The 25,748-nt window shown below is 51.2% G+C and overlaps 1 protein-coding gene and 1 long non-coding RNA gene across 3 annotated transcripts; one reads left to right on the top strand and one right to left on the bottom strand.

Moving 5' to 3' along the window:
• Positions 1–754: 754 nt before the first annotated feature.
• On the bottom strand, positions 755–21,557 carry LOC105704497 (voltage-dependent L-type calcium channel subunit beta-2). Of its 2 annotated transcripts, none has more exons than XM_012433772.1 (9): positions 21,266–21,557; positions 17,161–17,277; positions 16,141–16,260; positions 15,846–16,056; positions 15,427–15,524; positions 14,918–15,054; positions 14,527–14,692; positions 13,600–13,972; positions 755–6,677 (listed from the first exon to the last, which is right to left on the bottom strand). In XM_012433772.1, exons 1-9 carry the CDS (start codon positions 21,326–21,328, stop codon positions 6,448–6,450), a joined length of 1,515 nt encoding a protein of 504 aa, XP_012289195.1. In that variant the 5' UTR covers positions 21,329–21,557; the 3' UTR covers positions 755–6,447. The 2 variants fall into 2 exon arrangements, with proteins under 2 accessions (XP_012289195.1, XP_012289197.1); XM_012433774.1 differs by lacking the exon at positions 755–6,677 and adding an exon at positions 8,494–9,015.
• A 1,272-nt stretch (positions 21,558–22,829) lies between these two features.
• On the top strand, positions 22,830–24,534 carry LOC105704498. The gene is made up of 4 exons (XR_001104461.1): positions 22,830–22,998; positions 23,089–23,156; positions 23,222–23,499; positions 23,683–24,534. It is a non-coding gene; the product is annotated as an uncharacterized LOC105704498 (long non-coding RNA).
• The last annotated feature ends 1,214 nt before the right edge of the window (positions 24,535–25,748 follow it).

Here is a 25,748-nt window from a genome sequence, read left to right as displayed (position 1 = left end):
GCGGCGCAACGAATTTCTTATAGGAGCTCGCGCACTCACGATGGAGGCACCATCTACCAGTCGTCGTTGGCGGCTCACGTACTCGTGGTGGTAATACCATGAGGCAGTTGACGGTGGGGGCTTACCTACGATTACCGACACTGCTCGCTTTTCATGGAAAGGGAAGAACACTCGTGACGCTCCATTAGACTTTATCAACTTATCTACTGCTATTAAGTACATTGTTGTCCCGAAGTCGACGTGATGCGGAGCTTTGGGGCACGCGTCGGTGTCGCTTACGGAACTCTCGGAAAAAACGGTGAAAGCTAACGTACGAAACCAGAGGGCAGCACAGGATGCGATCGCACGATTCTGCCCGTGAGCAATCTCCCAACTCATCTCTGATTATAGTCGAAAATCCATATTTCAACGATTTAGGAATTTGTTTTTCTTTTTGGACAGCTCTGGTTTTTGTAAAAAAAAAAATGCCATAAACAAAACTCAACTTGACGTAAACGTCTATATCGTAGAAACATTCCAATAATCCTGTTAATTTTGTTTGTGCCTCAAACAGGATTTCAGGTTCACCCAGCCCAAGTCGTTGCAGGAGGCCTGGTGAGTCATTGGACACCTTTGACACCCAAGGAGACATTTGTCATTCAAGATACCTGTCCTTAGAAGAATTGAGACCCTCCGTCAATTTTCGAAGCATATACGCACACGAGTCGGACTTCCCCAAGTACACAGACACACACAGGCACACGGGCTCATGACGTATGTGATAATAAAAATTTTATTTACAAATGCAACAGGTGTAGGAATCTCGAGTTTGGTGATTTTTCGAAAAGAGGACCCATCTCGTGCCGAGGTACAATGGTGGACATGAATGCCTCCCCTGCAGATACGGCATCGCTTATGCAGGATGGTAGGGCATTGATGTCTCCCAGTGGTACGTGCATCGTGCAGTGACTTCGCGAAGCGCGCGCAGAAGGCTCCTCGTTTCCGGGGGACTCCCCCAAGCCGTGTCCTCTGACGAAGAACCACTAATTCTCGCAAGAAAAATCACTGCCACCGATGAAACGGCTCTCTTATTCTCTCTCTCTTTCGCTCTATCTCTCTCTCTCTCTCGCTCTCTCGCTCTTTACATTAAGTACGATTAGAATTTAACGGTTCGAGGGTTACGCGGGGCACACTCGTGGAAACATCGATTCCTCGAAGAGCGAGCTCTCCTCGCGTCCGGCCTCGACGAGCCCTCGAAGGCTCCAAGGCGTCTCGAATTCCGGTCGTTAAGGGTGCCCTATGAATTTTCTCTAAGCATAGGATGCTAGCCGTCGACGGGTTTTGACATAAGTATTCGGTATGGCTATGGGGTGGAAGGCGGAATTTAAATTGGTGGCCCGGTTAATGGCGGGAATTTCGAAGGTCCTTGCGGCCTCGAGGGCGCGTCCTCGCTGGACAGGACGAAGTCCTCGAAACCGAGACGCATCGAGACCGGTGAGGTGGTAGACACTGTTTTCAAAGTTTCCAGGGGTAACATCACAGCATCGGTAATATCGGTATATCGACATAGAAACGATCTTGCGGGAGCCTTTTCTCGGGAGAGCGCGTCGAGGCCCGTTCTTTTCCTTTCGGCGGTTTCGCGGCGCCTCTATCCGGCTGGACCGAAACGATTCTGGAGATCCGGAGATTTCCGTCCTATTAGGAGCACTTATGGCTAAATTAAAGAGACATCGAGGGGGTCACCCCGTCGCGGTGACAAGATCCCGCGGATAAAGATGGCCGAGGTCGCGTTCGGTCTCTCTCATATCGCGCGGCGATTTCGCCCGGTCGAAAGTAGTCGCGAACTTCTCGTAAATCACCGATCGAAAAGTATCGATAAAAGGGAGATGGATAGTAAAGGATATTATTCACCGCAGAAGGAGTCGGAGGGCGGGGGAAGTATCGGGTTGTTCCGTGAGTTCGGGGAGAGATTTGCAAAGGTAGAGATATTAATTGGTTTTTTTCTTCTTTTTTTTCCTTTTTCAATAAAGAGAAACACGTAATAAGGGGGTTAGTGGGTTGCGAAATGTACGTTTTAACCAGTTAACTGCGTTTGACGAGGGTACGCGGCAAACGGAAACGTTATTTCGGTAAATTATGCAATTAACTGGTTAATCAAGGTGAGCTTAAAGGGAAACGAAGAGGTAATTATAGGAAATATTTTCTCTAGAGGGTGACTTTATTTGACTTTCTACGGAGGCTTTGTAAATAAAAAGAGTGTTTTAATATCTTTCATCTCGAACTCGTAAAGACTGGAAATTTCTGACTTTTTTGCACGTTGTACACGATTCCAGGATAGCGGCAAGTCAGGAACGAAAAGTTAAGGCGGTTCAGAAACTAAAAGAAATCGTTTGAGAACCGATGGCACGAACTTTTGACGAAACCTTTTGTTCAAAAGGTATCAACGATTAAAGCGCGAAAAGCATTGAAAAGAGGATTCCTGTCGGCGTCCGTTAACTAGAATCTGAATCCCTCTTTTATTGAAAAACCGTGTCATCGGATCTGATATAATTTTTCCTAATTTCCGAAGCCAGGAATTTTTTGTTTAAAACCTCCTTCATCTTGAACTCTCCTTAGAGCATCAAATAAAGGACCCCCTTAAGTAATTATTTTCAACGCCTTTTCAATCTCTCTTAACCCACATGGAATAAAACGTATGTCGCAACCTACTCAACCCCCTTATGAAATAATACAATATACGCGGTTAATCACTTCTTCCCACCTTCCCGGGAGTTTTACTCGAATGCGCAATTATCCGGATAGAATTAATTGCAAGGGAAACATGTCCGCGAACTTATGGAACGGACCAATAGTTCCCGGGGGAAGCGAGGACAAATTTCGGAAGAGACTTCTTTGAAGTCGGAAAGGAGACGAGAAAAGCTCGGCTCGTCCGACTCGGATTTGATCTCGAGGTCGAAATTCGTGATTCTAGGCGATCCCGTAGCTGGTTCCACGTTTGATTCCCTCAGACTAGAGGGAGGGAATGGAGGATTCGGCCGTTTCTATTGTGGGGTCGCGATCGCGAGGCCACGAGGGCGACTCCCTCGGGAGCGGGTCGCAATATGTCCTACACAGGCGAGGCTCCCGAGCTATCGTTTCTCGCATTACTTTCCGGATAAAGGGGGCACCTTGATCGAGAGAAAAGAATGTCTAGTCGGGGACAAGCAGGAGAAAAAAGCTCCGAGAATGGTACCGCGCCGTCGCCCGATGGACGACGCCGAAAACGACGGGACCGACGCGAGCGGTCGAGACCCTGAAGAAAAGGAACCTCGGAGGAGTACCTTGCTTCGCAATCTTTCTCATTAACCCTTTCATTCCCCATACGAGATATCTCACGATCTAATACCGATCTTGTTAACGTTTTGATATCTCGCGGTGCAATACTGGGCTTTTTACCAATTTTCACGAAATACTTCGCGACCCAATACCGACCGTTTAACCCTTTTCACGAAAATTTCGCGATCAAATCCTGACCTATTCAACGTTTTCGACTTGCCAGCTGACCCTGACATTATTCTGCATTTTTAATAAGCTTAGCAATTTTCTCGAGTGGTCTCTCTCCATTCCTGGTGCACACCTGTAAATATACAGGTCTTGGCTGAGATGAATTCGCTAGATACCTTTCGTTAAATAGTCGGCATTGGGTTTCGAGATATCTCGTGAAATGCGTTAAAAGGTCGATATAGGGTCGCAAAATACCTCGTCAAGAACGTTAAAGAGTCGGTATTGTTATTTCCCTCATGGTCTCGACACCTGGGGGTCCCGACGAGTAGGGTGGCTTTCTATCATTTCGTAATGGATGCTCAGGTGGAAAGTCAGGACGCGCGCAGCTATAATGACCGATTGACGCACCCAACCGGCACCTATTTCGCCTAGCTACGTAGTAACCGCGCGGGGGCACTGGTAAATCACCCTCCGCCTAAGTAGTCGCATCGTCGTTTATTTATAAGATTAATCGTTAATAATAATTACACGCGACTGCGAGCTCGGTGCGGCTGCGCCGGAGTATCGGGGGTGCAACGACGGACGCTAATGCCTTCCCTGTAGATGCGCACGATGTGGCACTGGTGTCCGTCGATGCACGTCGGAGGTGCCCGAGACGCACGCGAAGAGTCCCCGAAGAGACGACCGGGCCCAAGGCCCAATCTCGCCGGGGACTTTCAACGGTTTGACGAGTGGTCGGCTCCGATCGAACCGAGCACCCGACACCCGCGTAGTTCCTCTACATCGCTAGGGTAATCGATCATAGGACTCCCTGGACTGCGCGATACATAACCTAGATACGATCGCAAAGTCGCGGTAGAATCAAATCGCAGACACGAGAAGTTCTCACTTTACGAGGTCTTTATCATTGCGGATTCTCTCGCTTGGAATTTTAATTCCAATTCGTGCACGGTGATACTTATGAATCCTCGATTTAGGTGCGGATTAATTTGTAGAAATCCATGCGACGAATTCAGAGGAGGTGAGAATTAACCGCGTTGGAAAGGATACCGGGAGAGAGCCCTCAGCACTGAGAAAATAATAATATTGAACGTTATCACCCGAGCCGTGAAATAGACGCCAGTCTCTGAAAAGTATATGCCACGCGACTGCGATTTGAAGAGTTACGACTCGCAAAGTTGTTCCGTCCTTCCGTAGTTGCATATCGTATGCGTTTTGAGGACTGGCGTCTGTTTGGCGATTTATTTTTCCTCAGCGTGGAATATAGATCTCTTCGAGGGTGTGGGATTTCCCTTTCCAGGGACTTGGAGGTCTGCCAGCGACGTAGAGGATTACGCGCGTGGCACCCGGTGGCGGCCGCAACAGGCAGCGCCGAAACGGATCTGGATCGGAGTTCCGACCCCCTAAGAGCTTTTCTTACACTATGTACAGCGACGCGTCGTCTATGGAGCCGTCTCTCGACGTGGACGAGAAAGCTTCGCGTCGACTAGCCGCTCGCGAGCTTCGAATTCCGATTAACGACCTCATCTAAGATCGCCGTCGAGGGTCCAAGTGATGCTCCGCGCGACCGTACTTTTGGCGAAACTCGAATCGCGCAGGGCGGACGGGAAACCATTACGGATTCGGCATCGGAAACAGAAACCGCAAATCGAAATCCGAGATTCTAAAGCGAGGGTCGACGCGATGCAACCATGCCGTAGAACTTATAGGAATGGAGGGTGTCAACCGGGAGGTGATCGTGCTCGGAGGAGACCGGACGGAGAGCCGTCTCTTCTTTCTAGAGATTCCGCGAGATTCGTTGTGCGAGTTCACTACTACAGCTTACGTTGACCTACTGTATAGCGCGCGCGCCTCGCCTGCACTTAGAGCGAATGGCCCTTAATAAGCATAGGTCGGAAATGCCACGTAAGTTAAGTCGACTTGGGTAATGAAACGTCGCGCGGGAAGCGTACCGTATATTCCCGGAAAGTTTAGAGACAAAAGCCGGCCACCCTCTCGAGTCTCTTTGGGCACTCTTCCTACGTAGCGCGCCAGGCAAGGACGCGAAGGGAGGGTCGTTAACGATACGCGATTCGTCCGATCGTGGTGTATGCTCGGAGTAATCTGGACTAGAGACCCTCTAGGTCGGGTCTGGTCTCAACTTTCGACTAGGTACCGCCGGTTACGGGACGGTCGACTAAGGTAACCGCTGGCTAATCGCCTGGGTACCGTCTATCGTTGTTGGCGGGGCCCAAAGTGGCCGGATCGGCTACTGGATCGGGTCCTAGCTAGCCGGGACACCCGGCAAAATGTGCGTCCTAGCGAGTGCCTCTCCGTTTCTATTAAGCTCTACGGCTCGCTCGCGGTGAGGATGGTCTCAGAGAGGCGGTCCGAGAGGTCAGGACGCCGCGCGGTGTGCGTCGTGGATCAAGGTGGGTCTTTCTCGGGGCCCGAGAGGACGCGGCTCGAAAACAAAGGGCCCCGGGGCTCTTTTCGACTGTTAATCGGGGCGCCGCGCTCCTTCTGCCTTCGGAGTGGACACTTATGGCGCCGGACTCGCGGGATGCGTCCTTGCCGCCTCCTGGACGACGCCGCGGATCGCTGGAGACCGGACATTTCTACATCCCGGACAGATGACACGGTGTCGGTTACCTTTAATCATTAATAACTCGACGAATTAATTATTCGAGGAAAAAGTGAAACAGGAGATCTCATCAACTTCCGTCGGTTTCAGGGATTACCACGAGTTCCGGGACAACTTGACCCTTGCCTCTACCGTTTCCTCTCTCAATCACGACTCGAATCAGGGAGGTCCCAGCGGTTCCGGCGCGCCGTGTAGGTGACGGCTCGGTCACCCGGACGAACCCCTCCGGTTAAGTGGCCACTCCGGGATCTGCTCGAGGGGCTGCGCGCGGCGCGAGGGTGGCCCGACTGCGGATCGGACTAGAGGGCGGTCGTGCGCAGGTGCGGACAGCGCTGCAGCGACAGGCCCCGGGGCCCCGGCTCCTAGATGGCTCCGAGAGCTCTCGCGTCTTGCTGCTGGCGACGTCGCGGCGCTCCTCCGTACTCGGCGCTTCCCACGTAGGAGTCCTCCTCGACGATGCCCCCTCCGCCTCCCCCATAGTCGTGCTCCCCGCGGTCCGCGCCTCGGTCCCGCTCCAGTCTCTCGAGCCTCGACCTCCTGGTGCTGCCACCTATCGTGTGGCCGCCGCCGCCTCCGCCGTAGCTCGACGATCCTACCCCCGGACAGAGAGGAATCGGATTAAATGCTGCCCGAGTTCTTTGCCCGAATCTGCGACCTCGAAGTCACCCATGCGTGCGTCGCCGGGGTTTCGGCCCGGAACCTGGGACTCGGGGCCCAGGAATTGGACCGATCGACCTCGAGCACGCATGGGTGACCTCATCCGGGAAATGTATGGAAAAGACGAAGGTGGCGAGGTGCACACTTTTACCTCATGTGAGCCATTAACAGATCAAAAGGACTCCCTGAACACCAATTTTATTGTTTTCCTTACCCTCCCCTGTGGGTACATCTTGTCCATACTCACGCTTTTTTCATTGTTGGCTTTATAATGTTTGGAAAAATTCACGGCTAATTCTAACAACGGTTAAGATGTTCAGAAAGAGATCAGGGGTGTCACGGAAACGAGGCTGGATTTCTAGTAAGTTAAAACCTTGCAAACTTCCATACATTTCCTCGGTGGAAAAGATTCATCGGCGAGACGACACGGGCCAAGGTGGTGCTCTTCAGGATCTCATCTCGAAGACCAACGGTGTCGACTCGCGAGTTCTACCCAAACACCGTGCACGAATACCTACATGTTAGTAGTAAAGCGTTAGAGCGAAAGCGTCGAATCCCAGACAAACAAACGTGGGCCCGTAAGGCCCATCTCGGGCGACGTGCATGCACCGTGCAAGCGTCCATCGGTAGCATTAAGAGGTTAGGATGCGAGGCGACTCATCGAAACGAAGCCTGGACGTTCGGCAAAGACCCGCGAAAAGGAAAGAAAAGAAAGTAAAGAGAGACAGAGGGAGAGAGAGAAAAAAAATGAGAAAAGAAAAGAAGAAGGGTGCCGATCGAGGAGGTTCTCCTTAGCGACGAGGAACTCGGTGGACCAGTCGGGCCCATTATTCGGGGCCTTGTTCCCGAATCCCTCCCGAACCACGTCCCCGCGACTCCGAGTCGAGAATTGCGCCCTGAAGTGGACGGATCCCGGATTGACAACCGTACACAGCGCCTTACTCTCTATCGTTATTCGACTAATCTAGGTCCTAGTCTATGTGAGAGCGTGTATAGTTCGTGGAGGCTACAGAGGTCAACCGAAAACCAACAAACAGTGGGACGAGAGGGTGGCAGGGGTGTTTGGGGACACGTCAACTAGCCAAGAGACAAACGAAACACGGGCTGGAAGTAGGGGCGGGACGGGGTGCTCCAAAACGAGCGAAGTCAGGACGTGAGTCAAATTCTAGACCAAAACTCAGGTAGAAGGTGAAAAAGTACGTTATAGTTACGGGGGGCCACCGAGCCGAGAGTCGATGAGACTCGTGATTCCTTCCCGTCCGTTGCGCTCGTCCACTTTACTCTTAGCTTGCCTTAAAGGGGGGTTGATTCTCGGGGTGAGTAGAAAACTGGTTGGTTTCTCATCCGGGCCCATGCATCAAACCCATCCTCGTACTTACTAGGGGCAAGCTAGCCTTTCCCTCTTTCCCCGCACCCCTCCCCGGTCCTCTGTCCTGCTCGCGGAATCGATCGATCGCAATCCGTGGACGTACGCAACTGGACCGATTTCGTCTTACCACGTGCTCGGGAGAAAAGGAGCTTTAGAGACGAAATTTCGGAGTACGTCCTCGGCCATCGTACAAGTAACGTGGTTCTCTCTTGTAGGACGAAATAGAAAAGGACCGCGTTACTTGTGCGATGGACCGATACGTACCTTGAAACAACTTGTCAAAGTGACTCCGCTGCGTTGAATAGCTTCTCCCACAGTGCGAGTAGGGGAAGCTATTAGACATCGCGGAGCCACTTCGCCCGATGCCGTTTTATTGAAAAAAAAAAAAAAAAAAATCGAACGTTCGCACGAATTGAGGTCCAGTCGATCTACGCGAGTCGAACGCTGCGTTTCTGACGTTCCTTTCCTGTTTCCTTCTCTAAGCTCCGTTTCCGCGACCTCGTTGCTCGGCCAAATCGTGCACGTCCAAGGTGCGATCCGTACCCTCGGTCGAGCGGGAGAAAAGGCCTACTCTAGACGACCGATTTAGACTTCCGGCCGATATTCCCTCCGATTTCCGGCTCGGCCGGACATGGTCGGGGGCCCCTTCTCTGTCCCCCGGGTTCTCGGCCTAGAGCTACGACACTAGGATCTTCTGAGTGCGCGCGGGCCTAGGCTATTGTCTTCCGAGAAAGTGCGGCCAAGAGTGGTAGAAGAAGTGGAGGACAGTTAGCCCGGTTGGGCTAACTCGACTCGTCGCCCTCGCCCTCGGGCCGGGAACGGGGCCGGGGTCGGATTTTGGAGTCGCGCAAGCTGAGGCGACCCTGCTTGCGGATCACTCCCGTAGCAGCCACCGCCTCCACGGCTTTTGCACACACGAAACAGAACAAGATCACGTGTAGAGCAACCAGTGGTTAGGGCTGGACCGGGAGGCCTTGCTTTTCCCCCCAGCAGACGGGGAACTTGCCCATAGAGCTTATAGAAATGAAATAGACACATAAGGTTGACAACATTAACAGCCTCCACAGAAAGTTAGGCGGGATATACTTCCGTTTATAAATTTTTCCGGAGGCTTTTATCCGGCCAGTATAGAGCATGTAACGTTTTATTTTGAAAGAGAGATACCACAAAATTAATACATTTTTTATTGAAGACGACAAGTTTCTTTAGATATTCTTTATCACTCATCCTATCACTTAGGTGAATGCGGCGTCAAAGAGGTCTCGTTTATGAAACTTTTCTCCGAAATGGGCGTACCGAATTGTTTAGAACTTTACAACATGAACATGGAGGCTATAAGGAAAGTCCTGAGGCCCACGAAGTTTCAATTTTTTTTTAATTTGTTTATAGACATTTAAAAGATTTGGTACGAGGGATGAAATTTCATGAGCGGCAAGACCTTCCTTATGGTCTCCATATTCGCGTCGTAAAGTTTGAAAAGATTCAGTACTTCGGAGGTAATTTCCATGAACAATTAAGATGCCGCTTCCATAACCTCTTTAATTTAGACTGAAATTTAAGTAATATGCGTGCTGTTCTGGAAAAGTTTAAAAACGGAAGATTTCTCGGTATCTAATCTCCTATGGATACCTGAACAAGTACTTATGTTATACCCTCTCCATTCCTATAAGCTCCATGATTCCATTTTCGGGTCTATGCACTTCTGCAGCTAGGAACCCAACATTCAGTTAATATCTTCCCGTAGATGCTTCCAACCAAAATGCGAAGTGCACCTCCAGCCTTGACAACCACGTTATTCCTGGTGCCTGATAACTTGGAACTCTTGACAGAGACAAACTACTTAGATGACCGACTTGCTAGGTCTATAGACCATTCCAAGAGTTCTGTCGTGTTATAGACGAACTTTGAAGTAACATCCCAAACAGAACACCGATAGTAACGCAATCCACCGTCATTGTCTGTCTTATCTCATCTGGAAACGTGATTGTCAATGCCGGTTCAGATTCTAACAATTATGTGTTCATACGAGAACTTTGAAGCAACGTCACGAGCAGGGTAGCGAAAGTTACTTAGCAATTACCGTCATTGTCTATATCCTAAATACTCAGGATCTCGGCAAAAAGGGTTGCTAGAAAACGACATAACTTTTCGAATGATATGGGAAGAGTGAATATGTTGGGTTTCTTGAAGCCGTAAGTCAGGATGGACCCTGAGACAGTTCCCGTCGTCGCGTAAGCCCTTACATCGGTCAGGCCTTGAGCTAGTTTATACGGGGAGATTAGTCCTGGCTATTAAGACTTGCTGGTTACGGTTAAGGCTCCTGCCGGGTCCTAGAGTCCCTTGTTCAGGGCGGGGTTAGACTTCTTTCTGTCATTCCACTATAGCGGACTCGACTCCAAAGGGTCATGCACAGTCACGGAGCCCAAATCGAAAAGCGACTTTTAACGTTGAAAGAGTTTCTTCCGATTCAGTCCGACATAAAGGGTTCCACGAAACGTTTTCCTTCTATATCCAATTCAAGGAGATTCGTCATTTCCCTAGGGAGTAACTTCGTTTGGCAATCAATCGTCCGCTACGAGGTTAGGTTGAATTTCTTTTTTTTTTTACATCGATTTTAAGCCTCCTGCAAAAGTCGTTTAGAATTTAATCACATTGGCGGCTTAATTGACCCCCGAATTTAATAAAACCCGTAATTACTTAGGGCCGTGCAAGCGATCCACTCTGACTAATCAATTTACATCACCGGAATTGCATCGCCGTCAAACGAGCCGCCGCTAATTTGCATTTTACTTGATAATTGATTAATTGATTAGCCGGCCAATGGCGTCCGCGCGAGTGCGATGGTCATGCCCGGTTCCACTAGCCTCGGTTAAATCATTACCTAACCGTAGGTTAAAGTTAACGTCTAAGTTAATCATGGGTTAAAAACGTAAATGTTCCACCACATTTATTTGGAGCGTGATTGGCTGATACTCCGATCGACTAGAAAGCAAAATAGAAACTTATCGGGCGATTACTGGAAATTAACCAGCTTTTAGAATGTGATGGAACGTGCGACTCGTAACCGAGGATTAACTTTTTCACCGAGGTTGGTGGAACCGGGCATCAGTGCCGATTCTTCAAAAAGATTTGACTTGGTGACAGGTGACTCATCGCGGCTCCGGTTAAAGGGACCGGGTACCGAATAAAGAAGAAAATAAAGATACGAGTGGACGAGAAAAGAAAGAAGAAGAAAGTTTCCCATCTCCGTGCAGCAGCGACGACGCGCGCAGCGTCTGTCGTCCAGGGCGAATAAGAGGAGAAGGAAAGAGGCTAACCAAGCCGAGCCGAGCCGAGCCGAGTCGAGAGCAGCGTCTAGCGTCGAGCGGAACAATGAAACGAGAGACGAAGAGGAAAGGATCGACACGGAGAGCGCAACCAGAAGACCGAACTCGAAAATGGACCGCCACCCGAGTCCAGGTTACAAAACTTCGGGAAAACATTTCTACACACAATCTAGGCATGTTCGGTCTCCTAATTGCCAGGCGCTTTTGTCGGTTATTACCAATAGTGAGATAGTACTTAGAAACAGAGACCCTATAACGAGATTAATTCGAGGATGGGAATTGGAACGACGAAGCTTAATTAACTTTTCGGACGAAAACCGAGGGGTTATTCACTCGGAAATCGGTGAAAACGATTTCCTTCTTTGGGAACCGATTGCCTTTGATAAACAGTAATACGATTCGGTAACGAGCGACAGTAGGCCTTAAAATCGTGGCCATGTTTTGATGGTCTCCAACGATTTCCGGTGATTTCTGCTTTCGATTTCCAGATGATTTTCAACGTTACTTCGGGCATTAAAATCCAGGATTTCCTGGATGATTAACCCCTCGGTGGAAATCTTATGGATGTAGGATATATGGAGCTTGTAAACGCAATGAAGGCAGCGAAAAGGAAAGAGCGCGAACTTAGAGGCTATCCTTACTCCTTTTCTCTCGTTTAGTCGTTAGATAGGTTGTCGCTATATCGCGCTACGCAATCGTTTCGTGTAAAAAGAAAGAGAAACAGGAAAAAGTAACTTCTCCGTTCTCTCTCTTTTTTTTTCTTTTCTGATTTTGCTGTCTTTACAGCAATATCAGCGGTATGTACCCATAATCGTACAACCATGGAAATTGCGCGTCTCGTGTATGGACAGAGGATGTATCTTAATTGGAAAATTTCAAGTGTTTCAGGTTATTAACCCTTTTAGTGCCGGCCGAAATCGTTAGCATTTATCAAACGACGATATATCGTTGTCCGGCACTAATCATCAATAGTAAATGTTTCGCACGCAAAGTATCGGAGTTCTTAACAACTGCCGAAAGTAGTGCTCGCATCGTTAGATCAGCGAAAATCCGAAATTCCTGGGTTTTCATTCTGGGATCACTTTCCGTGAACTCGACCATAGACGTTGCATCTTCTTTTACTACTTTCCGCTCCATACTAAAGAATTCAGATTCCATAAAAGCTCAGATCCTATATTAGCGTTTAATGCTCTGAAAGTTAGCTAACAAATCAGGAGTGGGGGATAAAAGAGAGATCGCACGTGTCAGCCAACGGCATCTCACGTACAGGAGGAAGAGAGACGCGCATAGAAAGTCGGGTACTGTGAGTGAGATAATGAAAAAATGCAATTGGCTGTACGTCGCCATAAAATTAAAGGAGATGGAGAGATGATTACAGTGCCTCCATCCGGTGGCTATTTATCGAGAATCAAACGTCCGTATACCTCTGGGTAGAGTTTTCAGTACGTCATATTACGGGGAATATAACCGACGATAAGTTCTCAACAAATCTTCGAGAATTTATAAGAATTTAATTTCTGTTCAATAACACTCGAGTTATTCTCGATAATTCTAACAAACTACGAGTGATCAATGTGCCGCGTGAAAACTCGAATTGTACCTGCGAAGATTAAAATTGTTTAAACTTCCAATACCAGAATGTCGGAACTTTCAATAACTTAGCAAGCCACAGTTAATCGGTTAACTTAACCCCTTCAGCCTTTTGTGCATCTTGGGATAAACAAGAGGAGCAACAGAAACTGCGAAACTAGAAAGTCATCGCAAGCAAGATAAGACTCAGAAAAAAAACGGCCACTATTTATAAAAAGTACCGTGACTTCATGAATTTTACTTATTGAAAGTGTTTAACTAACCTTTGGAAATAACTTAAACGCAATTTCTCGGAGTTCCCTTGAATTCCCTTAGATTACTGTTACATTCTCGGTTAAATTAATCGAATTCTCAAGAATTGAAAGAGACCGTTTCTGGGCATTTATGGAGATTTCTGAATTCTTTGATATACATACATCCTATGTCCATGGGAAGCTCACGTTACGAGTCTCTGTCTCAGTCGGTCATAACCGACGCCGTTGAGAAAACACCTGTGGCGCCATCTCCACGGGGACGGGGAAAGTCGGTGGGGGACTCGGCGAGGAGCGCGAGAAGCCGAATAGTGGCGGTACCTGGTGTCGCGCCGCGAGGAGCGAGCGCGTCGACCGGCGCGTCCGGCGGCGGAATCGCCCGCGGGATCGGCGCGACGATCGGGGGATGCGTCGCCCGCCAATAGGCTTCCAGATATTCGGCCACGTGCTCGCACGCCTCGTCCAGTTGGTTCTCGTCGAGAATCACGTCAAACATTTCGGGCGGGCACTGAGCGAGCTTCTCGGCCGCTACCATTTGCACGTTGAGGTGGCGCGTCTGCGACTTTCCGCGGGACTTTATCAGCCTCTGGAGGACCTTCGGCGAGGAGATCTTGAGATAAACGATCGTGGGAGCCAGGCTGGTCTTGGCCAGCTGCGACGGGTGGTTGATCGTGTCGCAGTCGAGCACGACGAGCTGTAAATGGTCGATTTTAAGGTTAAGAGTGCTTCTACTGGCACCAGTCATCATTTTAGGTTAACGCGTTCCCTACCACGACAGAGCGCGCAATGCAACCCACACTCGATTCCGCCCAAACCGTTTGGCGTTTCCGCTATTAAGTGCAATATTTTCACTTTCACATTTTAGAGATTTTTAAAACATTGCCCGAGTGTCGCATATATTGTATATAAAGAAAAAAAAAAAAAGAATTAGAGTAATCGCGATAACCATTGCCATTTATGTACCTTAGTCGCGAACGACGAAGAGGTCTTGCATACGGAAATATTAATTCTTACGAGTTTAACATGCCCGAACTTGGCGTTAAGAACTCTGCGACGTTTTTACATGTACATGGCTCCGCGCCTAAGTCTGTACGCACATGTAAACGTATTTGTCGCGAGACGTTACCGAGTATCCCGATACAATGTAAGTCGTAACGCGTGGCGGATACGATGCAATCTGCGTCAAACCGTAGATCATTGAGATTCGGTTTGACGAGGAACGCATTGTCGAGAATCAAGAGGTGGTACCTGCAAGGTCCTAGCCAGCTCGAAGATCCTCTCGATCTCCTTTTGGACCTCCGCTAGGCAGTTGTTTCTGCTCGTGGAGCGCTCCATGATCGCTCGCTTGGTCGGGTTGTTCAGCAGGGATCTCTTGGCCAGCGAGATGTCGGCCATTACTCTGGTAATGATGATCCTTGGGATCGAGGTAAAGGAAATGAGTAAAACGGTGGACCTCTCTTTACCGCACGAACGGCGACGGGTGGCGGTGCGTTAGCTTTACGGGGCCCATTAGAGATAGTTGGGGCAGGAAGAAGAATGGCGTTATAGGTTTGCACGCAATCGAAACGACGACGTCGCGGCAAGTCGTAACGACCGGTGCCCATCTCCGTTCTCAAGGAATACTCGGCTCGCCGGTTACCTGCCCTCGAAGCGGTGCTTGAGGAAGTCGAAGAGCGCCTTCTGCATCATGTCCGTGACCTCGTATCCCTTGAGCGAGGGTCCCACGAGGACGACCGGCCTCATGGACGGTACCACATCGTATGGCGTCGCCGTCTCCTGCAAGGGGCATAATTTATCCGTTAGAACCGGGGACCCTCCTCCTCCGGGCTCTACCTCGAACTCCCAGGATAGTCTCACTTACGTAGGACTTGGCGAGCACGGAATGCAACGTTGAAACATTGAAAACGGTTAATGACGGTGGCCGCGCGTCGAGCTTCGCGGGGGACCGAAGCTCGACCGAGGAAGGGGAGGGCAAAGCTCCGCGTTCCTTCGGAGGAGCTTCGGTCCAAAAGGACGACCGAGGACGAGCGGAAGGAACGCTGGACAGCGGTTCGCAAGAGGAACCTGGACCGGAAGTCCGGATCGGAAGAGGGATCGAGGCAATGCGGAGAGCACGAGAGAGAACCTAAACGCGCCGCGAGCGTTTACCGGCTTTTTGAAGAAGTTCTTCCGCTTCTCCTTGGCGGGTGGAGTGGTCAGGGTCGTCTTGCCGGGCCGAACGTTGCCCACGCTGTCGCTCTCGTCACCTGCGACGAGGAAATGTTTCTAGATTACTAAAGTGTTCTAAATTGTCGTACAATTGTCCTGACACCTTCGCATATCATATCAGAGCCTTCGATACTTCTACATCGATCGAAATATCAGAGCTCGACGCCATTCTGGTTCTTGTCCAGGCTAAGTCAAAAAATGTTCTTTCGAAAATCCAAATTCTCAAAGTGTCAGGACAATTCGATCGAATACAATTAAAAAAAGGTCTTATTGGAGTCTACTGATTTGAGGGGGAGTTTCGCTTCACCTTAACTCGGGCAATCGTTAACCAAGCTTTGTTCTCTCTGTCAAGACATTACCTGGTGTGGGCGGCGTAGAACCACGCGAGGGCATGCCGCTCTCGCCGAGGTTGCTGGACGATCCTCCCCTCGCGGAATAGAGCCCCTTGGTGCCGCGAGCCGCACTCGCCTGCAACCTCAGGGCTTCCAACTTTACGGGCGAGGGGATGAATCCCACGTCGGAGCCCTCCTTCACCAGCCTCCCTATCCACCAGTTGTTGTCATACTTCTCCTGCTCGACAGGTTTCGGATGAGAGACCCTCCGGATCGTCGATTCGCGCACGAAAGTTGTGAGATAAAAAGGAAGGAGCCGTACCTTGATGTGCAAGAAGTCCCGAACGTCGAAGCTGACGGCCGAGCCATGGACTGGCGAGTCGTCGTCGATGGAGCCGTCATAGCTCACGTTCGTTCGCACCGCGAACGCCACCGACTTGGTCTGTAAATTGCCCGGATGCGGAGTAAATTGACGAGTAATGCGTGCCGATACAAGTAATCAGGGACGAGGCGACGATTTCACGGCCCAGGGAGCAACGGTCGAGTAAAATTGTTCTACAAGGCTGTTTTATACGAGTGGTGTTGCGCAGAACACCGTCACACCCCAAATATCGTCCATCGACACCTGGACCGATCAGGTAAAAGCTCAGACATATATACCTACTCAGAGAAAAGATTTCATTGATCCGAGAAAAAAATAATTTCCTTGAACAATGCTCATTTGGATGAAATAATTGTGTCTCGGTGGAAAGAACCGCGTAATTACCCCGAAAGAAATATTTGTTTTTCATTTACAGAGATTATAATATTTCAGGAATTTTGTATAAAACTGTAACGGTTTAATTGTAACAGACAACTGTGGAATATTGCATTCGATCTAATGAATAAAAGGGTTCCTTAGAATGGAATATTCCTCGTAAAAATCGGATGGAATCTCGAAGGATGTTATTCTATACGATTTATAGAATTTTTACATTATTGCTTTTAAATTTACTTCCTATTCGAGGCTATATTTGTATTGGTTGGTTAGTAAACACCGCGACGTTTTGCAAGTACTCTATGACTGGTCCAACAGAAACGCCGCGCGATGGCACATCTTTTGCATCGAGTTTACGTACATTGGACGAGGGTTTTTTCTATTATTTCTAGAGAAACAAATGCCGTGTGCAAAGCTGTATGGGTGTCTTCCGTGCGACCTGACCGACGCGTGAATTTCCAGCTTGCCACTTTCCCTCTTCGAAAAGGTCCCCATAAAGGGAAAAGAATCGATCTCATTTGCTTCCCCCGAGTGAAAAGCCCACCTTTAGTACTGTCCTTCCCTTCGTTATCGCTCGTTACTTACCCTAGCTTTTTCGAGTTGACAGAGGGCCTGCCTCTCCTTCTCGCGTCGTAAACTCTCCTTCTCCTCGTCCAGCGAGAGGTCCGAGCTCGGCTGAGAGTAGTTAGAGTCCGCCGAGCCCTGAAAGCCACCCAAAAATAATCGCTAATTAGGAGACCCATTTTGCCGATAGTCCGCGACTTTCGATCAGTCCAACCATTCGCAACGAATCGATCGCGACCGATCGGCGGTCGCGGATCGCGGTAATTCGGTGGCCGTGAAAATCACGGACGGATTTGTCGCGCCAACAATCATCGGCGAGACTTATTGTTAGCGGTCGTGCGAAACGTTGCCTCGGTTGCTCCGAAACGCCAAACGATTAAACGCAAGGATAACGCGAGATAGCAGGCGCTATAGCACCTCGAAGAGGCGACGCATGTACGCCATTAACTGATACATTAGAAGACTAACGTATAATGCGAAACGTTAACGGTGTCACGTGATCGCGTGACACGCTTTCGATCAGCTGGAGCGGCAGTGCTCGCTTACACGGGTGACGAACCATTGCCCCTGTTCGGCGGAGGGTTGGGCACCCCCCTGGAACGAACGACAGAACAATCGTCGACCATCGTTCCAAGGCTTTTAAGGTGTTACGAAAGGGTCATTCTATATGTATCGAAACGTCAAAATATGTATAAAACTGTTCTCCAAACCGGGTGCACCGAATCATTCGAAGCTTCGCCACGTGATCAGGGAGGTCCTAAAGAAGGTCCTTGTCCCCATGAAAAATTTTATATCTTATGAGAATGAAAAAATATGAAGAAATTTCTTAGAACATGGACATTCACGTGGTAGATTGTCAAGGAATTCGATATCCCCAGTTTAGAGAAAAGTTTCCTACCGTTTTAAGGTGATACGAAAGTGGCACCCAAGGGGTCAATCGGGGATGAAATTGAAATTCCCGGATGCGAGGACCTTCCTTAAGGTCTTCGTCCTCATTTGATAAAATTTCAAACTATCCTGTACTCCCTACTCGAAGAAAGGTTTCATAAACGATCGATCCGTGAAATGACTTTCACGTCATCTTAAGTGGCGAGATCCATTAAGGGCGAAAAAAGTGGTCAATTTGCCCCCCTTCGTCGTCTCGCTGGACTCGTCCGCGTCGTGGCCGGGGGATCTCGGTGACGGTCCGAACGACACGCAGGGGCGAGCAAGGTATACCTGCGTGAATAGCTTGTTGTAGCCGGAATTGTGCTGATTGTATCCGATCATTGCCAGGAGCGGTCGCGCGTCGTCTCCGGCAGGTTGGTCAGCGTTCGGCCCCTCCACCATGGGCCGGTCGCGCCCGCTAGCGCGACGTCGGTCACCCTCGTCGGCTTCGGCCACTCCTCGCGCACGGCTCCCTACCGCATTGCGCCCGGGAGCGGGCCGGCGTCCCGAGTGCGCGTCCAGAGTCCTTGCGCTTAAGCCATCTTCGGCCCCCCGGGACGAGGGTTCGGCCTAGACCGGGCTCGCACGCTTTTTGCGCTTCCTCTTGCAACCCATCCAAGAGGACTGGCGCGCGCGTCCGCGCGACCCTGCACGCCGTCCCGAGTCGGCGGGCGCCGCGACGTAGGAGCTCGAGCCGCGCGGCCGGCGGTCCCTCCGGGAGTCGCGGAGGGCGCCGATCGACCGGGCGAATTATCCACCGGCGAGCGCCCCCGGGGGTCGACTCGCTTCCCACGTCCCTGGCGTCGGCCGTGCGGCCGAGTCGCCTGGAAAATCCAATCCTCGGCCCCTGCCAGGAGGGGACGGGTCGGCCGCGACTCCGTCTCGGAGGGTTAGGGCATCGATCGCTCCGATACAGTCGCTCGATATCCGAGCCGGGGCGCGCCCGCCGCCGACGCGACCGACTCGACCGACCGGCACCCGGTCCTCAACGCCGAGACACTTTTAACCCTTTGCCCTCGATACCACCCTCCGAGTTCATCGCTCGACCCGACTCCCACTCCACCTTCGCCCTTTCCCTTTCTCTCTCTACCTCGCCTTCCTGCGCCTCTACCACTGCACGAGTCTGCAAGGTCGGCTCGCGATCGCGGGGTCTCGCGAGGTGAAGCCAACCCCCGTCCGCTCGAGCCTCCTCGACGCACTGAGACGACGCGCTGGCGGTCGAGTCGATGCCGGGGCGCAGTTGCCTCCCGTCGCCGCCATGGCGACGGCACGGCGACGGCTCGGCGACGCGACGCGACCCGATGCCACGGAAACGCCTTGCGCCTTTGCGGACCGCACGCCAGGTGGCGCTGGCGAGGAACGCGGAAGACACCCTCTCGGACGTATCGATCCAAGCGCCGCTGCGCGCGAGGCCGCCCCACCCCGCGACCGACCTGCAAGCCGAAGACCGATGCCGGACTCTTGAAAAATTCTTTATGGTTTACCTGGCGATTCGCCGGTACTTTGTGGCCTCCGCTTTTTCGGTTGCGGGTTATTTCAACCCCTATTAATATGAAAATTCCTGCACTTTCGGCCCGCGAAGATGCAGGAAAAGGGGTCTTATCGACCCCCACATTTCGTTTAGTTTCGGTTGTTTTACCCAGTTTTACGAGTTTTCTAGCCGAGGCGTTCGATTTTAATATCGCTTTTGGTGATGTCGATTGTCGACACAAAAATCTTCGGGTCGATAAAGAGTAGGAGTAATAATGAAAATCGGGAGGAAAAGTGATAATGCACGCTTGGGATTCGATAACGGAGAAGAACGTGGTTAAATTATAAATTTCATGCCTTCAAACTGAAACGACCTCCTCTTATTATGGTTTTCCGAATGAGTTTGTGGTTTCTTTTTTACGTCGCGTTAGAACTTTGTAAAATTGCGGAGGAATAATTACTACACTTATGTGCTAAAATTATAACGCCTTTGTGAAGTATACGTGTAAAGTGCTGTAAAAATAGTATATCAGCCTGAACACAAGCTTCCGAGAAAAATGTTATAAAATTATAATATTTCTTTTTTTATTGCGTGGTTTCTGCGCACCCGACTTCTGGGGAACTTCCGCAACCTAAGCTTAACTTCCAAGATGGGAGAACCTCGACTTCGCGAGTACCGTAAAGTAGAGAGAAGGTACAGCGGCAGTATTTATTACTTATTTCCGGCTTTATAATTTCGAGCCGCCCGCGCCGCCGAGTAATATCAGGAAGGCGCGATAAGAAGCTGGAAATACTCGTCGGGGAACTCCGGCGAGAAACGTATGTATGTAGGGCACTGGTCAAATTGATCGCACCCAGGAAAGCGTGCAAGGATTCTCGCAAGGATGAGGAGACCTGAGGATTTTGTAATAATGGGAAACTAATTTTATCGCGGGTAACCCCCCGTGCAAGAAGTGGGGCACGAGGAAACTTCGCCGCCCGTCATACGTCAGGTTTGAGTTTCGAGCATGGTCGACGTCCCCACATATGATCATTCCTCGACAATTGAGGATTCCAAGTTTCTGCCTAAACTTTCGCACCTCCTTAAGTCTCATAACCCAAGAACGAAGCACGCGCGATGTCCTCGCAGAAGGACTGCGCAAAACGTCCCGAAGTTCAAAGTTAATTAGTGACGCCCATCTCTGAACTTCGGAGCTCGATTCTTGGACAGTGCACCGAAACCTTGCGAAGGACGAGTTTTATCCCCTCGTCTATTTCGGCGTCGCGGCGCGACACGACGAACGGCCTCGATGGCGCTCCTCGTGTCTTGGAATTAGCCAAATGCGATAGCGGAAACGCGAAAAACCGTGTGAAAGGGACTGATGATCGAGCAGGTCGGTAGAATCCGAGGTGGATATCCTCCCCTTGACCGAGCACGTTGACAAAGGCGCGAGACTATCCTCATCGAGGCTTCTTATAATTAGCCGTTATCGCGCCATTTCATCCCCAACCGAACCCGACGAGAGTGACCTTGGCACTGCCTTTCGCGCCATTTTCGAGAGCGGCGACGTGGGCGAGGCGTCGTAACTTCTTTACCCCATTCAACCACCGTATAGAAATAATCCCCATAGCAGTGCGCCCTAATTAGCCGTTACAAGGGCGATACACCCCCGATGCGTCTCTACCCACGACTAGCGACCTTGAGGGTCTTTTCCTGCCTTTAAGATTCCTAGAGACGAAGCGACTTTACCTTCCTTTTGCCGAACGACTTGTAGTGGTCGCCCCTTATCGGTCGTCGTATACGGTGCGCCATTGCGTCAAACGCCGCGGAGCGCCTCGACGCCCCCTCGAAGACGAACGTGGGAAGCGCGACTTGTCGCCGACGAGTCCTACGAGGAGAGGTAGGACGAAGGAGAGGCGAGTCGCGCGTTTTCGACGACCTCCCTCATCGGATCGACCCCGGGCCCGAGGGGGACCGGAAGGGCCCCGGACGCGCACCGGAAGCGGCAGCGAACGCGGACCGACCTGGCCGACACCGCGTGGCGCCCGACGAGGACTCGACATACTGTCCGTCCGAGAGGTTTTCGACGGCACCGCGGCCTCCTCCGCTATAAATAAACTCGGCTACCGTTGCCAGCTGCGATTCTTCGTTATTTCGACGCCACCACCGCCGCCGTCGGAAACCCCCGACACGCGGACCTCGTCTCCGCGGACAACAAGTAAACCGACGTTTTCGTCCGAAAGCCGAAGTTTTGCCCTATTTTGCCCTCTTTTGCCCTTTTTTGCGGATTTTTCTGGTTAAAGATAATCATCCAAATTAGAAACCTCGCTTTGAGTAAAGTATATAAGTATATAAGTTCATTGAGTAAAGGTTATATTATATTAAGTTATATTGAGTAAGGTATAGAGTATATAAGTATTACTTTATTGAAGAGAATCTCGTAGAATGATATCAATAAACTACGCGGGATAACGCGCAATCCGTTTGAAGGGAAGTCTAAAACGCCGCCATGTTTGATCACCTACCAATGGAATCGTGGCGCCGAATACGAAGTAGGTTTAAAAATGGATTTAATTAAAAACTGCATAATTGGTAGCCATTCTTTTGGCATCACTCTGACGAGGGTCCAGATATTTCCAATTCCAAAAACGGAAATAATTCGTAACGGCCGTGTTGCAACATGGCGGCGTTTCGGAGAGCACGGAGTTATTAAATAAGTAAGAACTCCGCGAGGGGCAGGCTTTCATGACACTCGTGAAACCGCACGACGGAGGTGAATTTCTCTACGTTTCCGGTGTTTCAGAGAGTCCTTTCCTCCACCGTCAGGAAACTCGGTGGAGTTTCGCGCCAAGTACATAAAAGAGCACGCGCTAACGAATACTTAACGCCAAAGTTCGGCACTTCAATTAGATAAATATTTACCTCTCAATTCAGAGAACCTTATGAAGGTTCCATGTTTGGCATAACGAAGGTACATTGTATAAACACGGTTTCTTGTCTAGACAATGGCGAAGTTGATTCTCGGCGCGCGTCCAGCCATGGAATTGTTCGGAACTTCGTGGAGCTGTTTTGAATGGACCGTTTTTTTTTCAGGGAGCCGACCGACCGTCCGCGGATAATCCTGGAGAAGGTAATCAGACAGCGCGAGGCACAGAGCTCGCCTTTACCGACCCATGTTAAGATACAGGGTAGAGAGTTCTCCCTGATCCGCCGTGGCGCTCGCGCCGCCTCGCCTGAGGCCGACGGCGGTTAGGGGGACAGGTAGGTACTGTCTGGAGTTTATATTGTGTTATAACCGCATTGTAGTAGCCGCAGGTAGACGCGAGTAGGAGTCAGAAGCAGCGGTAGGTGTCACGCCGCCCGTTTTGCGCCAAACTCGAGGTCCGTCCATTACGTGGATGCGGTTGCGGTCACGGGCTCGGTCAGGGCCGCGATCGCCGATTCGAGAGAGCACCTTGCACCACTCCCCGACTTTCTCATCTGTATGTCGTAGATGTCACTACCGACCAATCCCTGTACACAATGAAACGAAATTCTCTTCGGATGCGAATAACGCAGCTCCGTCGTTTCAGATCGCGATCGGCAGCGGCCTTGAGATCGACGCCGCGGAACGATCGGCGGCCCGACGCTGCTTATTCACGTGAGTTACTTATTCATGTGACTTGTTTTTCGTAACCCCGGCTTATCGTAAGCAACTTTTTGCAGCCCGCATCGATGTAACCGCCCGAGACAAGGCGATAGAGTTATTCAGTGATCACTTAGCCGGTGGTTCGTTGCAAGAGGAGGCACCATCGGATGCCGAGGAGCTTTCTCTTTTCCCCCCGCAGTCGGATCGACCAATCGGTTATCCAGACTCGTGGGCGAAGGTACCTCGTACCTAAACAGGTCTACAAATATTCCTCCGGAGGGGATTCGGTAATGACACCGGACCCCAATTTCCATAAAGTTGGTTGAAGCCCCAAATACTGGCCCGCGGGTTAGAGGTAGGGAAATTCGAGGAATCTGAGAATTCTCCTGGATAAAAGGTTGAACGTTAACACATTAAGGACCGCTCACGTGGTCCGTGCGTTCCCGGGCGTATGTCTTATAGATTTCTTAGGGGTCCTTAACGTGTTAAGCGCGACGGTTAATCGGAAATTAGCGTCAATTGTTTCGTTATCCATTAGGCAGTCAGGAGGAGGACAGCAAAGTTTTGGGAATCGAGATCGCCGGGAAATGGTACGATGTCAGCGTAGATAGCGCACTCGTGCACCTCCCCGCCTGCCAACCTCCGGACCAACACACCTACCTGTGCACCCACCCACCTTCCTACCTACGCCAACGCCGACGCCACTTGAAGCGGTCCAAGCCGACCTTGATCTTGAGAGCGGTAAGGTGCATCTCGGCCCAGGGATAAAGGCAGCATTGAGGCGCCGTTACAAGAATCGCGATTCAGAGAAAGACCCTCAACTTACGAGACGAAAGTAAGATTATTATATCAAGGAGGTAGCGTATTTACCTACCCACCCAACATGCCGTATACGCCATGCGCCTATCTCCCCATCTGCCTACCCACGTCACCTCGGAGCGGTTTCGAGCCGACCTTGATCTTAAGAGCGGAAAGATGCACCGTGGCCCGCGAGAATAAAGGCTGCGTCGACGCGCCGTTTTATGAACCACTACCGGTAAAACGAGTCCGGAGCAAACCAAGACCCATAAGTTCGAACGTCACCGATTGACTTCGACTCCGTCGGTGCGGAGAGGGACTGCGACAGGAAACGGGGAAAAAAAAGAGACATCCAGTCTCCCGGAGAACAGACTCGCGACGTTTAGTGCCACTTTGACCCGTCTCTCCAGGAACCGAAAATAGTCACGAGCGCGGCCTAAGGTAATTCGGCGGTCGCGAAAAGACGAGTCGAGCCGGGCCGATAGCGAGACGGTGGCCGAGACCCGTAGAGATTCGTTCTCGCGGTACGACGCCGCGTATAATGGCAACGTGTTTTCGTCTAATGTACTTTTTGTGATGTCCTTGATGGAGGAGTCTGCGAATGCAGAACCGCAGGGCTCCGTGGGCACCGAGGACCGCGAGGGGGGAAGGGGGGGCGCCGGGAAAGGGGGGCGGCGCAGGGCCCGAGTGGGCCCCTTCGGCCCACCTCGGCTAACCTCGTCCGGGGACCTAGTCAAGGTCGCCTTGCCGCCGCCCCTCCAGCCGGCCTCCCGAAACTCCGCTACGCGCATTGCGCAGGCGCCGGGCCCGCGGGGCCCGTCTTGTCGATTTTTCGATCGCCGAGAGTTTGTTCCGCTCCCCGCGAGGCAGCAATTCAACGCGCCCGATTTCTACGGAGTTTAGGAATCGACGTTTCCACCGGGCCCCAGGAATCCCGGGGGGAGAAAAAAAGGTTGTACACGGGGACGGTAACTATTCGGGTTTTGGGACTTACGGGCGCGGGTGGGAGGTTAGAAAAGGCGGAGGCAGGTGGGAGAAGGCGGGAGAAGGTAGGTAATCCGAGCGCCCGAGGACGGGGAGGTTGTCGGGTACCGGAGCAAGAGATCGGATCCCGGACCCTGGGCCCGACATGGCGCGCGCTGGCCGGCGTCACTGCCGGACGCATCGAATTACCGGCCGGTAAAGAAGGGACCGCCCCGGGGTTCAACGGAGGCGCCATCCGGGGAGGATTCCCCGTTTCGCGAATCTTTCCTTTCGTGCCGGTTTCGGCCAAGATGGCGGCCGGTCGAGTCCTTTACGGATTCCCTCGTGCTCTGCGATAATATAGTATCGGAGCCGTAATCATTTTTTTTCTTTTTTTGCACATCCGTGTTATAGAATCGGGAGTAAAGAGAGTGGCCACTTAGGCCGGCGAGGCTCGATTTGATCGATAGCCGAGTCGGTGTCCCGAAAGCAGAAACAGGGCCGGGGGGCCGTTTTCGAAGGGAGTGCACGCGATGCGGTCACGAACCGCGTTGCGTCGCGGCGCTTCGCTCGTGTGCGCATAGAGCCGCCGCAGCGTCGAAACGTGACGCAGCTGCACGCCAAGATCTTATGGTGGCGGCCGCGGCCGCTCTCCAATTGTTCGTATTACGAGCCGCCGGGTGGAGGCGACGCGGTGGCCACCGCCACCACCTTCTGGGTCCGTACTCGTTATCCTTGAGGAACCGTATACTCTTTCGTTTTGTTTGGGCGCACGCTCGCGGGAGGGAGAAGGCCCCTGCCGCGGCGGGGCCCGGGAGTGGGGGGTAGTCGAATGTTGCAAAA

This window comes from Orussus abietinus, unplaced genomic scaffold, assembly GCF_000612105.2.
Source record: "Orussus abietinus isolate OABI.00-Male unplaced genomic scaffold, Oabi_2.0 scaffold6, whole genome shotgun sequence".
Classification (NCBI taxonomy): Eukaryota; Metazoa; Arthropoda; class Insecta; order Hymenoptera; family Orussidae; genus Orussus; species Orussus abietinus.
Note: the sequence above shows the minus strand (reverse complement) of the source record. Positions and strands in the feature narration are given on the sequence as shown.

Excerpts from the sequence above, each read along its gene's own strand:
- LOC105704497 (XM_012433772.1), bottom strand. The coding sequence starts at position 21,328 with ATGGCGCACCGTATACGACGACCGATAAGGGGCGACCACTACAAGTCG. Across the intron at positions 15,055-15,426 it reads AGAACTTCTTCAAAAAGCCG|GAGACGGCGACGCCATACGA; the intron begins GTAAACGCTCGC and ends TGCCCCTTGCAG. Across the intron at positions 6,678-13,599 it reads TCCTCGCGGCGCGACACCAG|GATCGTCGAGCTACGGCGGA; the intron begins GTACCGCCACTA and ends GTCCGGGGGTAG.